The 16,711-nt window shown below is 43.4% G+C and overlaps 1 protein-coding gene across 4 annotated transcripts in view; it reads left to right on the forward strand.

The window, feature by feature from the left end:
- LOC134932106 (G2/mitotic-specific cyclin-B2-like) overlaps positions 1-5,383 on the forward strand; it is an 84,487-nt gene extending 79,104 nt beyond the window's left edge. For all 4 annotated transcript variants that reach the window (XM_063926187.1, XM_063926188.1, XM_063926185.1 and 1 more), the window contains exons 7-9: positions 44-184; positions 1,598-1,708; positions 4,980-5,383. In XM_063926187.1, the coding sequence (XP_063782257.1) occupies positions 44-184; positions 1,598-1,708; positions 4,980-5,090 (363 nt within the window). In that variant the 3' untranslated portion in view covers positions 5,091-5,383. The remainder of the gene's footprint in view (positions 1-43; positions 185-1,597; positions 1,709-4,979) is intronic.
- Positions 5,384-16,711: the final 11,328 nt, after the last annotated feature.

Raw genomic sequence — 16,711 nt, forward strand, 5'->3', positions numbered from 1 at the left:
ATGCTGTTCATTTGACCCATTTACATTTTTTTGTTTTTTATAGGCTGAGGTTAAACAACACAGTCTTGCCAAATACTTCATGGAACTTTCCTTGCTGGACTATGACATGGTTCACTACCAGCCTTCCATAATAGCAGCTGCAGCTCTTTGCCTCACCCAAAAAGTTCTTAACTGGAGTTCTTGGGTGAGTATTTCTGCTAAAGCAAGTATTTAGAGTCTATAACGTTTCATTAACCCATAATTAGTATGCTATGGATTGTGGAGACTACTGAATCTTTGAAAATGTTTTATTTTTTTAAAATTAAATAACTTAATTTTCAAATGGCAATAGAAATTGTAAGGCAATAGGTGGGGTGAGAAATGGCCGTGTGTAGAGTGATCACTCCAGCACCCTAAATGTTATCAGTGAGGAGGGCATATTTTAATTTTGAAGGGCGTGATCTATTGCTATAGCTACTGTAGTGATACATCCCCTATAAAGTTTTCACTGGTTAGGTGCATGGTGGTAGAGCGAACGCTAAGTGTACCATAGTTTGGCACAACAAGGTATCAATTACAAACATAATACAATGCTCTGTGTGATATGTCAAATTCTATTTAAATGGATGTCTAATTTTGCAGTACTCTATAGATAATACTTCAGAACAATTGCTTGTTGTCTTGGTTCTTAAGGAAATACTTGTTCTGGCCTTAGCCTTTCTTCTACAAGTTGTGGTGGCAATAAATATGGGTATATGTGTTCGGTTACTATAATGGCTTATGAAGGGTGATATTTTTCGACTACAGCCCCGACCTTTTAGTTATCAGAGGAAGACCTGTAGCTATAAGGTTATGGAACTCAACAAGCCCCACCCTCAAGCAACCTAAACCCTCAATGCCTCTTTGAGGTCTAAGAATGCTCCAGTGTCTCAACTTACCAGGAGTACAATCCAGCTAAGCTTAGCTTGTTGCTAGGCAGAACAGGCCACGATTAACAAAATATAAGAGTACTATGCAAACCCAGTGGCGGTGGACTGTGCATACACATGATCTGTTCTGCATATGTGCAGAACGGGTCCTGAATGACATGCTGCAGCTGCTTGTGGGGTGGCTACTGAGACCTTTCTATAAAATGGGGGCATGTCGTCCCTGTTATGTAGGCGTGGCACGGCCAGGGTCTGCATATTCCAATGCAAATTTCCTGGTACGGCAGAGGAATTCAAGCAGTCATTCAGATGGCCGATGGCTGCAACCAATAGTCACAATGGTGAACTGATGCCGCGGCATTACCATGTTTTCACATCGCTGCTGCGTCCACTTGCCTGACCTGCTCGCTCGAAGCTTGTGCTGCACTGTAAAGCAATGATGGTGTACTGTTGATACAAAATAATGTTCTCCTTTTTATTTAGGAGTGTGCAACTTCCCTTTGAATTTGTGTGTTAGTGGTTTCACCAAATCTGCTTGTATTATTGTACCCCCAGAAACATACTATTGTTTTCATAGTCTTTGCATCAGATATGCTTTATACATATTGGAGGAAATCTTATTCATAGTTGCAGTTTAGCTAATTAGATACTATTCATTGGGCGGAATTCATTCCTTTTTCTTTCTGTGACAGAATGCCAGTTTACAGCATTACACCGGCTACACAGAAGAAAATCTCCTCCCCGTCATGCAGCACATGGCCAAGAATGTTGTTAAGATCAACAATAATGTGACTCAACTTGTTGTGAGTACTTATAGTAAATAGAATTGTGCAGTCTGTACGAGTACCCAGGGTTCATCTCTACAAATTCAAAGGAAAAACAAACCCTGACAGCCCTTTGGACTGTGGGCCAGATTCAGAATGGAACTTGCGCCTGTGCAGATCCCCAAACATAGGGGGTAATTGAGATATGATCGCTGGGCTGCAAATTTTGGGGAAGCATTCGATATCCCGGCGCTCAGCATACCGACGCTGGGATACCGACAACTATTCTCCCGCTTGAGGTGTCCACGACACCCCTGGAGGGAGAATAAAAAGCGTGGCAAGGGGCTCTTTTGTACTCGCCCCTCTGCCGGAATTCTGCCGGTCAGATAGTCACCACCTCCAGGGGCAGTATAAATTCGCCATGCAAGTGTGCGATCACGTGTATGCCGAGCTGCGAAAATCCACTTTGTGCAGTCTCTGCGCAACCCAGGACTTACTCGAACAGGCTGATTCGGGCTGGAGCTAACGTCGGACACCCTCCCTGAAAACGATTGGGCATGCATGCGTTTTTCCAGACACTCCCTGTAAACGCTTAGTTGCCACCCACAAACGGCCTCTTCCTGTCAATCGCTTTGCAAACACCCGTGCGAACAGATTTTTCGCACCATCCCGTCACTGACCGGCGATGCCCTTTGTTGTTGTCTGACGTGCGTGCGCACTGATCTCGAAAACGCACAGCAGCGATCAGGTCTGAATTATCCCCATAGTATTTGTATTCAAACCATCTGGTTTGCTTACAGATATGAATTGGGCATTGTGTTCCTTTGTCAATGAACACTGTGTCCAGCAGATTACCTATACCTTTCCCAATACGTTGGTTCAATGAGTGATCTGACACCACAGTGGCTTGTTAGTCATCAGACCAGCACTATATGTAATAGACAGCTGGTTCATGTGCACCAGCTACAGGACCAAGACAACATTACTATTGAACAGTGTAAGAAATGCATTCCTGTACCCAGGATGCCAACAAAGTACTGGATACAATCAGATGGCCAAATAACTACTATCCTTTTAATATAAGATACCATTCATTCTGCTGCATCAGGTACTACTTTTGCTATAGGCATAGCCAGTAAATGTTGGAAGAACCTGAAAGCTATTAGCATGCAGAATAGACCATTTTTGGAAGGTGGGTATTGTCAGCAGGAGTTCCCCTAGCACGGTGACCTTTTAAAATGCAGAACTCACCCCCAACATATTTGTTTTGTAGTCTTTTAAGTTAATCAGTCAACATTATTTGTATAGAGCTTGTATGTTGCATGGTGGTTTGCATTTATTCATTCACATCAGTACCTGCCCAAACATTATATCCTTGTTAAACTGACTTTTTTTTATTTTGTGGTCAACCTTGAGAAAACTTTTAACCATTTTGAAACACCATTTGACCATATTATAGCAGTTTAAGAAACCCTTTTAAAACTGATACTTCGCCTTTGAATCAGCAGCAAAAACATAGTCCACTTTCAGTCATTGTTGTTGCTTGCAACGTTTTTCTTCAAATCACGTATACAGGGTATTCTGCAATAATAATTCCCTGCAATCAGAACATGGCTCCTTTTAGAATGTAAGATTTCATGAGCAGGGCCCTCTTCCCTCATGTGCTTTTGCATCTCTTACTTAACCTATCTTCTGTTCAATACTCCCTTTGATGGCACCAAATCCCTTGGTTTTCTGACACCCTGATACTTATTTCAGTGCTGTTTTTTATACCCTATGCAGGTCCTATATTGTATTGAATTTTAAGTCACGGTCTTCATGTTTTGATAATGTTTTACTCTGTAATTGGGCGCTGGATAATATTAAAGGATAATAATAAAACTCATAAATGGAGGATACATCTGTCAGTATTAGATCCCATGTCTACCTGGTTCTACTGGCTCAAATGTATCGACTCCAATAATGCACATACAGATGTGTCCACATACATCAGCCTTCTTGTTGCGCCATGCTGTGGTGTGACTTGGTAGTACCAAGCATTTTTTTTTGCAACTTTTTCCTCTAAAATGTGTCTTATTACAAAACAAAGCAAATAAGATGCACAAGCAGCTTCTGTTGATTCAAATTATTTGCGGCATGCCTATATTCTGTGTGCGACTGAGGCTGTATCTACATATGAAATGGTACGTTGCAATGTTTTCCTGGAAAAGTTTTTGTATGCAGATACAGCCACAATAGCATTGTTTTGTACTAAGACTCATTTTAACCAATAAAGTTGCAAAAAAGACGCTCTGTGCTACCAAGTCATCTGGCGCTCACGTTGTGTAACGCGACTTGTAGCAAATGGAGGATAGATGTACTGTATGTGGATACATCTGTAGTCCACCTGTGTCAAAATTCTGCAACTTTCTTCTTTTCTATCCTACCACATACTCAAACCAGGCCATTGTTGGGGGCTACTTTTGATATCTTTTCCACTTGTTATTAGGTTTATCATGATCTCATAGCTGAAATTTCCTTAACAAGTCAGCGATTATGAGCAGGAAATTGTGCAACCCCATCCTTGAACCTTTTAATAATTTGGGGGAGATGTTTCAAGCCTTGTAGAGAGAGAAAGTACCATCCAATCAGCTTCTATCAATATATAGGCTGGGTTAGAAAAATGCCAGAAGCATTTTTTTGTAATTGAAAATCTGTACAGCTGCTTTCTATCTTTCCAATTGTTGTTGATATGTTTGTGTACTGATGGTTTTCAATAAAATGGAAATGACAAAAAAAGTAAACATATTTTCATTTTGTTTAATTATATAGCTAAATGTTGTACACCATTAATTCTTGAGACTCCATATTGGCAATGAATGAACATGCCTCCATGGCTCTGTCATACACACTCGCACATTATTTATACCATGGCAAAGTAAATGGGTTTGTGTTTATCTCCATTTATTTGCATATCGGGCAGATGTATTAAGCCTGGAGAAGTGATAATGCACCAGCCAATCAGCTCCAATATATAAATTTACATATTGGAGCTGATTGGCTGGTGCGTTATCACCTTCCACTTATCACTGCTTTATCACTTCTCCAGGCTTAATACATCTGCCCCCCAGTTAGGAAATGGTTAGAAAATGTAACAATGTGAAGTGTCGTTAACGTGCTTAAAAAAAGATCAAATGGTAGGATGAAGGGCCTCATAGTGGTGTATTGCCTGCATCACTTTATTCTGGCACTGATCCTACATTTTAAAACAACTTTTTCTTCAGCTATAACCTTCCTTAAATGTGTGTTGTTTTTTTTTAAAATCTTATAGTATGTGAAAAACAAATATTCCAGCCGAAAACTTTATCACATCAGCACCATTCCCCACCTGGACTCTCCTGTGTTACTGTGCCTCGCTGCTCCCCTTGTCTCTGATTTGTAGTAACTTATGGAAAATACTCTGGCTTGGTTTTTTAAGACTTTTTCAAAACCCTTTAAAAAAAAAAAAAAGTAAAATAATAATTGTTGGTTTATTTTAAATGTTAATTTGTTTACAGTGTTTATTATAATAATCAAATGTTGTAATGTTCTCAAAATAAAACCACTGGCTTTTTACTTCAAACAATATTGGCATTTGATTGTAGTAGGTCAGCATTTCTATGTACTGTATGTTTTGTAAACATGTCCTTCTGTTCCATTCCCTGTGTTTGAGTCTGAATAAAAATGTGAAAATAAGCTTGCCTACTGACTCCAAAAGGTTCTGTTATGGCTCCTTAATTAATTTATTAACAGTTTCTTATATATCGCAGCAAATTCTGGCTCTGGGGGGAGGGTTAGGCTGTGCCAGGGGTGGGGGGTTTAGGTACCCCCCCCATGGAGGGTTTAGGCCGAGGGGTAGGGAGGGTTAGGTTTAGTGCTTATTATTCCTATTTATGCTGGGGAAGGGGGAAAGAGGAGGGTTAGGGTTTTGGCTGAGGGGAGGGAGGGTTAGGTTTAGGGGGCAGGGTTAGGTTTAGGCTGCAAGAGAGGAGGGTTAGGGCTAGGGGGGAAGGTAAGTAAACGTACCTTGCCCTGTTGGGATTGTAATCAACGGGATTCTGTGGTCGGTATTCTGACCACTGGCATATTATATCCAACCCTTTATTACTAAATATGTAGATGTAGACTTATGGAAATCTGTCTGTCTAGTCTAATATTATTTATTTAGAAGGTGCCACAAAAATAAACAAATCCTACATGGACACAGAAAAAGACATGATGGCTTGAAGAGAAGCTGTAGATATGTAAATGTATTACAGGTTGAGTATCCCATATCCAAATATTCCGAAATACGGAATATTTTAAGTGAGAGTGAGATAGTGAAACCTTTGTTTTCTGATGGCTCAATGTACACAAACTTTGTTTAATACACAAAGTTATTAAAAATATTGTATTTAATGACCTTCAGGCTGTGTGTATAAGGTGTACATGAAACATAAATGAATTGTATGAATGTACACACACTTTGTTTAATAGAAACATAGAATTTGACGGCAGATAAGAACCACTTGGCCCATCTAGTCTGCCCCTTTTTTTTTTATCCTTTAGGTAATCTCAACCCTTTTTGAACCTTAATTCTTTGTAAGGATATTCATATGCCTATCCCAAGCATGTTTAAATTGCTCTACAGTCTTAGCCTCTACCACTTCTGATGGGAGGCTATTCCACTTATCCACTACCCTTTCTGTGAAGTAATTTTTACTTAAATTTCCCCTGCACCTGCCTCCCTCCAGTCTCAGTGTATGTCCTCGAGTTCTAATATTTCTCTTCCTTTGAAGAATGTTTCCCTCCTGAACTTTGTTAAACCTTTGGTATATTTGAAAGTTTCTATCATGTCTCCCCTTTCCCTTCTCTCCTCCATACTATACATTGTTAAGATCTTTTAGCCTTTCCGGGTACGTTTTGTGATGTAGGCCATGCACCATTTTAGTTGCCCTTCTTTGTACACTCTCTAATGTATTTATATCCTTCTGGAGATATGGTCTCCAGAACTGGACACAGTATTCCAGATGAGGCCACACCAATGACCTATACAGTGGCATTATTACTTCTCTTTTCCTGCTACTGATTCCTCTTCCTATGCAACCAAGCATCTGACTTGCCTTTCTCATTGCTTTGTTGCATTGCTTTCCTGCCTTCAAGTCACTTGAAATAGTAACTCCTAAATCCCTTTCCTCCTCAGTAGTTTCCATTATAGTACCCTTGATACTATATTTAGCCTTTGGGTTTTTGAGACCCAAGTGCATGATTTTGCATTTTTTAGTATTAAACTGTAGTTGCCATGTTCTTGACCATTTTTCAAGTCTAGCTAGGTCATCAATCATTTGTTTTACCCCTCCTGGTGTGTCTACCCTGTTGCATATCTTTGTATCATCTGCAAAAAGGCATACTTTCCCTTCAATACCATTTGCAATGTCACCAACAAAGATATTAAAGAGAACTGGTCCGAGTACAGATCCCTGAGGTACTCCACTGGTAACATTTCCCTCCATAGATTGCACTCCATTTACTACAACTGTCTGTTTCCTATCCTGCAACCAGTTTCTTATCCATTTAACTATTTTATAATCCACCCCCACACTTTCAAGTTTATTTAGCAGTCTGCGATGTGGGACAGTGTCAAATGCCTTACTAAAGTCTAGATATGCTACATCTACAGCTCCCCCTTGATCTATTATTTTAATCACAGAGTCAAAAAAGTCAATAAGATTTGTTTGGCATGATCTCCCACCAGTAAATCCATGCTGTTTTGGATCCTGTAAGTTGTTTGATTTAAGATATTTCACAACTCTTTATTTTAATAGTTTTTCCATTACTTTCCCTACTACTGATGTAAGGCTTCCTGTCTGTAGTTACTTGCTTCCACTTTTGTACAGTGGAACTACATTTGCTCTTTTCCAGTCCTCTGGAATGGCACCTGTATTTAGTGACTGGTTAAATAATTTGGTTAATGGTGCTACCAGCACATCTTTTAGCTCTTTTAGTATCCTTGGGTGTATTCCCTCTGGCCCCATTGATTTATCCACTTTTAGTTTTGAAAGTTCAGTTAGGACCTTCTCCTCTGTAAATGTACTTTCATCTACCTTATTTTTATGAATGTCCTTGCAACTTAACTCTGGCCCCTTCCCTTCTCCTTCTGTAGTAAATACTGAGCAAAAATAATGATTTAGGTGATCTGCTATTGCCTTGTCTCCCTCCAAATTCTCACTCTCTGCCTTAAGTCTTATTATTCCTCCATTTGATTTTCTCCTTTCATTTATATACTGAAAAAAGTTTTGCCCCCTTTATCTACTGACTGGGCCATTTTCTCCTCTGCTTCTGCCTTTTGCATGTCTGATCACTTTCTTGGCATCCTTCCGTCTGTCAAGATACACCTCCTTGTCGTTATTATTTTGAGTCTGTTTGTATTTCCTAAAAGCCATCTTTTTTGCTTTCACACTAGTTGATACTTCTTTTGTGAACCACACTGGCTTCCTTTTCCTGGTGCTTTTCCTAACCCTTTTGATACAAAGGTCTGTTGCCCTTAGTATTGCACTTTTCAGTTTTTCCCACATCTCCTGCACCCCTTCCAAGTTCCTCCAGTCCGCCAATGAATCACTTAAACATCTCCCCATTTTTGCAAAGTCAGCATTTCTAAAATCCAACACCTTTGTTTTTGTGTGACAGGAGTTGGATCCTGTCTTTATACTAAACCATACTGCTTGATGATCACTGGATCCCAGGTGCTCACCCACATATATGTCTGATATCCTATCACCATTTGTAAGAATTAAATCTAATATTGAGTCTTTGCGAGTGGGCTCCCTCACCAATTTCTTGAGAGATGCTCCCTGTAAGGAATTTAGAAATTTGCCACTTGTAGCTGAACTTGCAAAGGACCCCTCCCAATTTACATCGGGTAAATTAAAGTCTCCCATGATTATGACTTCTCCCTTTAAAGCCATTCCTGTCCAAATCCTGCCCCTGGCCTGGTGGTCTATAGATCACCCCAATGCGAATAATGGCCCTCATTCCGAGTTGTTTGCTCGCTAGCTGCTTTTAGCAGCATTGCACTCGCTAAGCCGCCGCCCTCTCGGAGTGTATCTTAGCTTAGCAGAATTGCGAACAAAAGATTCGCAGAATTGCGAATAGAAATTTCTTAGCAGTTTCTGAGTAGCTCCAGACTTACTCAGCCATTGCGATCAGTTCAGTCAGTTTCGTTCCAGGTTTGACGTCACAAACACACCCAGCGTTCGCCCAGACACTCCCCCGTTTCTTCAGACACTCCCGCGTTTTTCCCAGAAACGCCAGTGTTTTTTCGCACACGCCCATAAAACGGCCAGTTTCCGCCCAGAAACACCCACTTCCTGTCAATCACACTACGATCACCAGAACGATGAAAAATCCTTGTCATGCCGTGAGTAAAATACCTAACTTTTGTGTAAAATAACTAAGCGCAGTAAGCGACTAAACGCAATATAGCGAAAATCGGCAACGAGCGAACAACTCGGAATGACCACCCATGTCCTTCTCCCCGGTTTCTGTGGTGACCCAAAGGGCCTCAGTTTTGTCCTCAACATTTTGTATTAAAGTAGCATTTATGCTTTTTTTCACATAAATTGCTACCCCCTCCTCCTATTCTTCCCATTATATCCTTCCTAATTAAATTGTATCCTTGTATAGCTATGTCCCAGTCATGATTCTCATTGCACCATGACTCAGTAATTGCGACAATATCCAGGTTATCCCTTGTCATTATCGCAATTAGCTCTGGAATTTTGTCTCCTAAGCTCCTAGCATTTGCACACATAGCTTTAAGAATTTTGTCTGTGCATCTGTTATTAGTAGCCATGTCCAGACAGTACAAAATAACTGTCAAGTTTAAAGTTGAAATTACCTGTTTGGTGATGATCAGTGTTTGGGATTTTTTTTTCACTAATCAGGAATCACACTCTGTCCTTTACACCATGACTACACCTCACTAAATGTAAAGATATAGTACACCTGTCCACAATGGCCAAATGGTCAAAGGAGGTAAACACCAGACAGCATGCAGTAATAAACTGTTTCACTGAACAACTTCCCCACACATGCAATGCCAATTACAAGCAAATCATTACATCAAAAACATACATGAGTTTGCATAAGAGAGAACTGTAGTGAGCAGATTGGGGCTGTCTTTTCTTGGTTTTAAAGACAGATAATATGCATAAGATGAATTACGTACTTTTGAGGCATTAAGGCAGTCCATATGTCATAGTTTTGGTGTGTTGTTATTTTCCCTCGGTTTAACGCAGGTATAACGCTAATATTATAATAACACTTTTATGTCAGCACTTCTATGGAAGCACTCCCAGCCGACGGCTACCAGCCGTATACTAAACTTTAAATAGGAAAAATTGCCATGTGAATGCAATGATTGCTAACTCCACCCAATACAATCCCCCTTTAAAGCTAAGGCCATAAATTAGCTATACACAAAGTTATTAAAAATATTGGCTAAAACTACCTTCAGGCTGTGTGTATAAGGTGTATATGAAACATAAATGCATTCTGTGCTTAGACTTAGATCCCATCGCCATGATATCTCATTATGGTATGCAATTATTCCAAAATACGGAAAAATCCGATATCCAAAATACTTCTGGTCCCAAGCATTTTGGATTAGGGATACTCAACCAGTATTATCCTTTATTAACAAAGTGCTACCACATTACAGTATGTAGCGCTCAAAGCAAATACAAACGGCATGAAGCAATAAGTAGCTTAAGCCCTGTGCACACGGGAAGATGTGTGCTGAGTGATCTGTCACAGACCGCTCAGCACACATCTCTCCCCCGCTCAGCACACAGCGCAATGTGTGCTGAGCGAGGATGGGGGGGGGGGGGGGGGAGAGGCTAATTTCACCCAGTGGTGAAATGAGGACCTGCTAGATTACAGGCAAATCTAGCACTGGCGATAGCAACGCGCTTGGCCATGCATCGCTATCGCTGTAGGGGATATACACTGAGAGATCCATGCTTAACTTCTCAGCAATCTAGTCAGATTGCTTAGAATTTAAGCAATGATCTCTCCCTGTGTACCCCCCTTTACACTCTAATGTGGTGAACAATTGACAGGAATATCAAATTGTGGCAGTTGGTGGGGAGAATATGTGGCTGTTGTAAGGCAGAACAGCTGCACAGACGTGTGTGTGTAAAAAAAAAAAAAAAAATATGGTAGACTTACCATGGTTAAATCTCTTTCTGCGAGGTACACTGGGTTCCACAGGGAATACATTGGGGTGTAGAGATGGATCTTGATCAAGAGGCACCAACAGGCTAAAGCTTTAGACTGTCCCGGAATGCATTACGGGGGCCTCCTCTATAACCCCGCCTCCAGGCACTGTGAGCTCAGTTTTGTTAACCAGTCCAATGCAGAAGCAGGCAAAAGAGAAGGCAGATGTTAGTCACATAGAACCACGTTCTCACGACAGGAGAAGGGACTAGCGGCTAATGCCATACAAACCCAAAGAAGTTAAGTGCGTCAGGGTGGGCGCCCTGTTGTACCCAGTGTACCTCGCAGAAAGAGATTTAACCATGGTAAGTCTACCATAAATCTCCTTTTCTGCAGCAGGGTACACGGTGTTCCACAGGGAATACATCGGGGTTGTGGTTTCTCAAGGGAGGGGACGCGCCTTAGCGGGTATGAGAACTAGGCGTCCAAAGGAAGCATCCTGGGAGGCGGAAGAATCAAAGGCATAGAACCCAATGAAAGTGTTCACTGAGGACCATGTAACCGCCTTGCACAAATGTTCTGCAGACGTGCTACGGCGGGCCGCCCAAGAGGATCCAACAGATCGAGTAGAAAGGGCTTTAATAGCAGCAGGAGCTGGAGGTCCAGCCTGTGCATAATCTTGTGCAATCACCATTCTAATCCATCAGGCCAAGGTTTGCTTAGTCGCACGCCAGGTACGGTAGTGAAAACCAAAAAGTACAAAAAGGGAATTTGACCTCCTGATAGAGGCAGTCCTTTCCACATATATACGGAGAGCCCTTACCACCTCCAAAGACCGCTCTGTGGAGGACAAACCAGAAGAGATGAAGGCCGGAACCACAATCTCTTGGTTAAGGTGAAAAAGATAACACCACTTTAGGCAAATAACCAGGGTTCGTTCCAAGAACTGTCCGGTCATGGTGAAATATCAGAAAGGGTGGACGACAGAAAAAAATGCCTAGGTCTGACACCCTCCCAGCAGAGGCAATAGCCATTAGGAACAGGTCCTTGACTGTGAGCCATTTACAGTCCACTGACTCAAGAGGTTCAAATGGAGACCCTTGCAGGGCATTCAGGACAACAGACCAATTCCATGGAACCATGGGAGGGACATAGGGAGGCTGAATCCGCAGTACCCCCTGAGTGAATGTATGAACGTCAGGTATAGATGCAATTTTTCTCTGAAACCACACCAACAAGGCAGATATGTGAACCTTGAGGGAGGCCAAACAAAGTCTTAAATCCAGACCGTGATGCAAAAAAGCCAAAAGTCTGGAAGTACTAAACTTGGAAGCATTGTAATTCTTAGCAGCACACCAGGTGAAGTAAGAATTCCAAACCCTATAATAAATCCGTACAGAAGCCGGTTTGCGGGCCTTCAGCATAGTTTGAATAACCGCCTCGGAGAATCCTTTGGCCATCAGGAGTGAAGCTTCAAGAGCCACGCCGTCAAAGCCAGCCTGGCCAGGTCCGGATAGACACTAGGGCCTTATACGAGGAGGTCTGGGCGTTGAGGAAGTAGAAGAGGATGCTCTATCGATAGACCCTGCTGGTTTAGGATCCCTTGTTCTTGATCCGAAGACCAGAACTTTGTGATTGTGTTGAGACGCCATCAGGTCTACATCTGGTAGACCTCACTTGTCCACTAGGAGTTGAAAGACTTCCAGATGAAGACGCAACTCTCCGGCGTGCACGTCTTGATGACTGAGGAAATCCGCTTCCCAGTTGAGGGATCCTGGAATGAACACTGCCGATATTGCTGGCAGATGGCGTTCCGTCCAACAAAGGATTTTTGACACTTCCATCATTGCCATGCTGCTTTGAGTGCCGTCTTGATGGTTTATGTATGCAACCGTGGTGGCGTTGTCTGATTGTACTTGAACAGGCCTGTTCTGTATCAGAGGCAGGGCAAGAGACAAAGCATTGAATACTGCCCGCAATTCCAAATGTTTATCGAGAGGAGAGATTCCTAATTGGTCCACCGACCCTGGAGAGAGTGTTGCTCTAGCACCACGACCCAACCCCGCAGACTGGCATCCGTAATCAGTAGGACCCAGTTGGGGATCCAGAAGGGACGGCCCCTGCTCCACTGTTGGTCCTGTAGCCATCAGCTCAGTGACAGACGAACCTCCGGAGTCAAGGAGATCATTTGAGGCCTTATCCGAAGAGGCAGGCCGTCCCACTTGGAAAGGATTAACCTCTGCAGAGGGCGGAATGAAATTGAGCGTACTCTACCATGTCGAAAGCAGACACCATGAGGCCTAGTACTTGCATCGCCGAGTGTATCGACACTCTTGGGCGAGAGAGGAAGTATCTGATCCTGTCCTGAAATTCAGGACTTTCTCTGGAGACAGAAACAGTCTTTGACTGTGTGTGTCCAGCAGTGCCCCCACATGCACCATGCTCCGAGCAGGGACCAGCGAGGACTTCTTCCAGTTGACTAGCCATCCGTGGGCTTGTAGGAAGCGTACCGTCGAGTTCACCAGGATCAGCAGGTCGTCCAGATACGGCAGGATCCTGATTCCCTGAAGACATAGATGAGCCGTCATTACGGCCATAACCTTGGTGAAGATCCGATGGGCTGTGGCCAGTCCAAATGGCAGAGCTTGGAACTGATAGTGAAGGTTCCCAATAGCAAACCGCAGATATTGCTGATGCGATATGGCAATAGGTATATGCAGATAAGCATCTTGTATATTCAGGGATACCATATAATCTCCAGGTTCCATGGCCAGTACAATCGAGCGCAGCGTTTTCATACGGAACTTGGACACTCTCACAAATCTGTTCAGTGATTTGAAGTTGAGTATAGTTCGGAAAGACCCATTGTGTTTCTGGACTAGAAACAGGGTCGAGTAGTATCCTCTGCCTCTCTGGGACAGGGGTACCAGCACTACCACTCCTGTATCCAGGAGGGAATACACAACCAAGTGTAGAGCTTGCGCCTTCAATGGATACGAAGGAATAACCGTTGTGCAGAACTGGCGAGGGGGACGTCTCTTGCAGGAGACTTCGTACCCGCGAGAGAGATGACTTCTCGCACCCATGCGTCTGAAGTGGTCTTTAACCAACCTGGGTAAACTGCAGAAGTCTCCTCCCACCCTGGGATCCCCCAGGGGGAAGCCCGCCCCGTCATGCAGCAGGCTTGTCTTGTTTGGAAGCAGGCTGGCGGGCAGCCCAGGATTGTTTTGCTTTGGGCTTAGTGGTTTTGGGAGCACAAGCTTGTCTCGGATATGCCTGACCTTTTGCTTTCCCTTGAGGTCGAAAGGAACGAAAAGTGGCACTCTTTGCCTTCTGTGCAGAAGGATTAGTATTCAGGAGAAATGCAGTCTTAGCCACCGCTAAGTCAGTCCCAATCTTATTCAGATCTTCCCCAAACAGGATGTCTCCTTTAAAAGGGAGTACCTCCAAAGTCTTTTTGGAGTCCAGATCCACCTTCCATAACCTCAACCACAGAATTTGGCGAGCCAGGATGGACGTAGTCGATGCCTTGGCCGCCAGTACACCTGCCTCAGAACACGCCTCCTGAATGTAGTGGGAGGCGGTGGTAATATGAGACAGATATTATCTGTCAGTGTCTGATATTTCCTGAAGCACATGCTTCAATTCCTTTTGCGGCCCAGGGGGCTGCTATAGTGGGTCTATGTACAGCACCTGTAAGGGAGTAAATAGACTTCAGGCATCCCTCCACACGTTTATCTGTCAGTTCCTTCAGTGAGGTAACAGTGGTGACAGGCAGAGTAGATGATGCCACAAGACGGGTGACATGGGAATCCACCAGCGGTGAATCTTAAAACTTGTTACACAACTCAGCAGGGAGAGGATAATGAGCTAGCATCTTTTTAGACAGGGATAATTTATTTCCTGGCGAAGACCAGGGTTCCTGATGTATGTCTACTAAATGGTCATAATGCATTAAGACTACTTTAGCTATCTTCTGATGTTTAAACTTATCGGGTTTCTTAGACGCAGCAGAGGGATCTACATCATCATCGATTTGTAGAATCAGCTTAATAGCCTCCACTATGTCAGAGACATCAACCTGAGTTGTAGATTTCTCGTCAGAAGCAGCTGCATCAGTGTCTGACGGGTCAGTATATTCCCCATCCTCATCAGACGAATCATCTGAGATATTAGTGGATTGTGAGGAAGCGGCCCGCTTAGATGACCCCTTGCCAACAGAGTGACATGGGGTAGGTTTCTGTCCAACCAAAGATTGATTTAAATGCTGTGGGGTATATTCAATAACTGTCGGAAGCTGCCGTCTTGTCGGAAAGATGGCAGCTTCCGACAGTTTTAGGTCGGAAGGAGTTCCGACCTATTCATTGGGGCCCCGTTTATTCCGACAAGTCGGGAAACCCGACTTGTTAGAATGCACGCTGAGCGGCAGGACAAAATACCGGGAGCAGCCAAATCCGACAATCGGATTTGGCCGCTCTTTTGAATAGGGGTAATCGGGTCCATTCCGACAACTGAATGTCGGAATGGACCCGACTCTTATTGAATATACCCCTGTAACTGGGTAGACAAAGCATCCGACCAAGGCGGATTTACCACGGGGACAATATGTGGCTGCAATGGTACAGGAGGTCCCATAGGGGGTGCAAGGCATGTCACAAGCGTATTGAGCATAGTTGAGAACGCCGCCCAAGGTGGCTCCTGATTGACTGCAGGAGCTGCAGGCTGACTGGGAGATGTATGGCACATAATACACAGACCATCATGCAAAACTTCCCCCTCAGGCAGATCCTTGGCACATGCGCTGCATGAGGCAGGAGCGTCTGTGGACTTCCCGCCCTTTGTGTTAGACATTACGGCGAATGTAATCATAGAGCATATGAGTACGATACAACCAAATATAAAACCTGCAAATAAATCCCCTATTTATGTGACAGCATGCACAGTACACAAACAGAGAATAAATGCGGTATGATGTGACTGGGTACACAGTAGAATACACAACGGTAAATACTGTGCAGCACTATATATGATACCCTAACGCACTTGGGGGGTCATTCCGAGTTGATCGCTCGCTAACTAGTTTTAAGAGCCATGCAAATGCTATGCCGCCGCCCACTGGAGAGTGTATTTTAGTTTAGCAGAAGTGCGAATGCATGGGCAGCCGAGCTCTACAAAAAGAGTTTGTGCAGTTTCAGAGTAGCTCTGAACCTACTCAGCGCTTGCGATCACTTCAGCCTAATCGTGTCCGGATTTGACATCATACACCCGCCCAGTGAACGCCCAGCCATGCCTGCGTTTTTTCAGACACGTCTGCGTTTTTGCAAACACTCCCTGAAAATGGTCAGTTGACACCCAGTAACGCCCCCTTCCTGTCAATTTTCTTGCGGCCGCCAGTGCGAAGGAAAATTTTGCTAGAACCTGAGCACAACCACAAAGAGCTTTGTACCCGTACGTCGCGCGTGCGCATTGCGGGGCATACGCATGCGCAGAAATGCCATTTTTTCACCTGATCACTGCGCTGCGAAAATCAGCAGCGAGCGATCAACTCAGAATGACCCCCCTAGTTCTTTAGGGTATAGAATGCAGTGATCGATATAGTTGTGATACACTGAAATGAAATCCACACAGCAGATACAGGCACACACAGTCACAGTGACAATGCAGATAATTATTTTAGTCAGACAATAAAACAATTTATTCTGGTAGAGGTACACTTGTTCTTAACTACGCTGTCTTAAAATGACATGTAGAATACTTAAGTGTCTGTAAAATCATAGCGCTGATGTACAGGTGGATTTACAAAAGGAGACCTTGCCCTGCAGTCCCGGA

This window comes from Pseudophryne corroboree, chromosome 6 (genome assembly GCF_028390025.1).
Source record: "Pseudophryne corroboree isolate aPseCor3 chromosome 6, aPseCor3.hap2, whole genome shotgun sequence".
NCBI lineage: Eukaryota > Metazoa > Chordata > Amphibia > Anura > Myobatrachidae > Pseudophryne > Pseudophryne corroboree.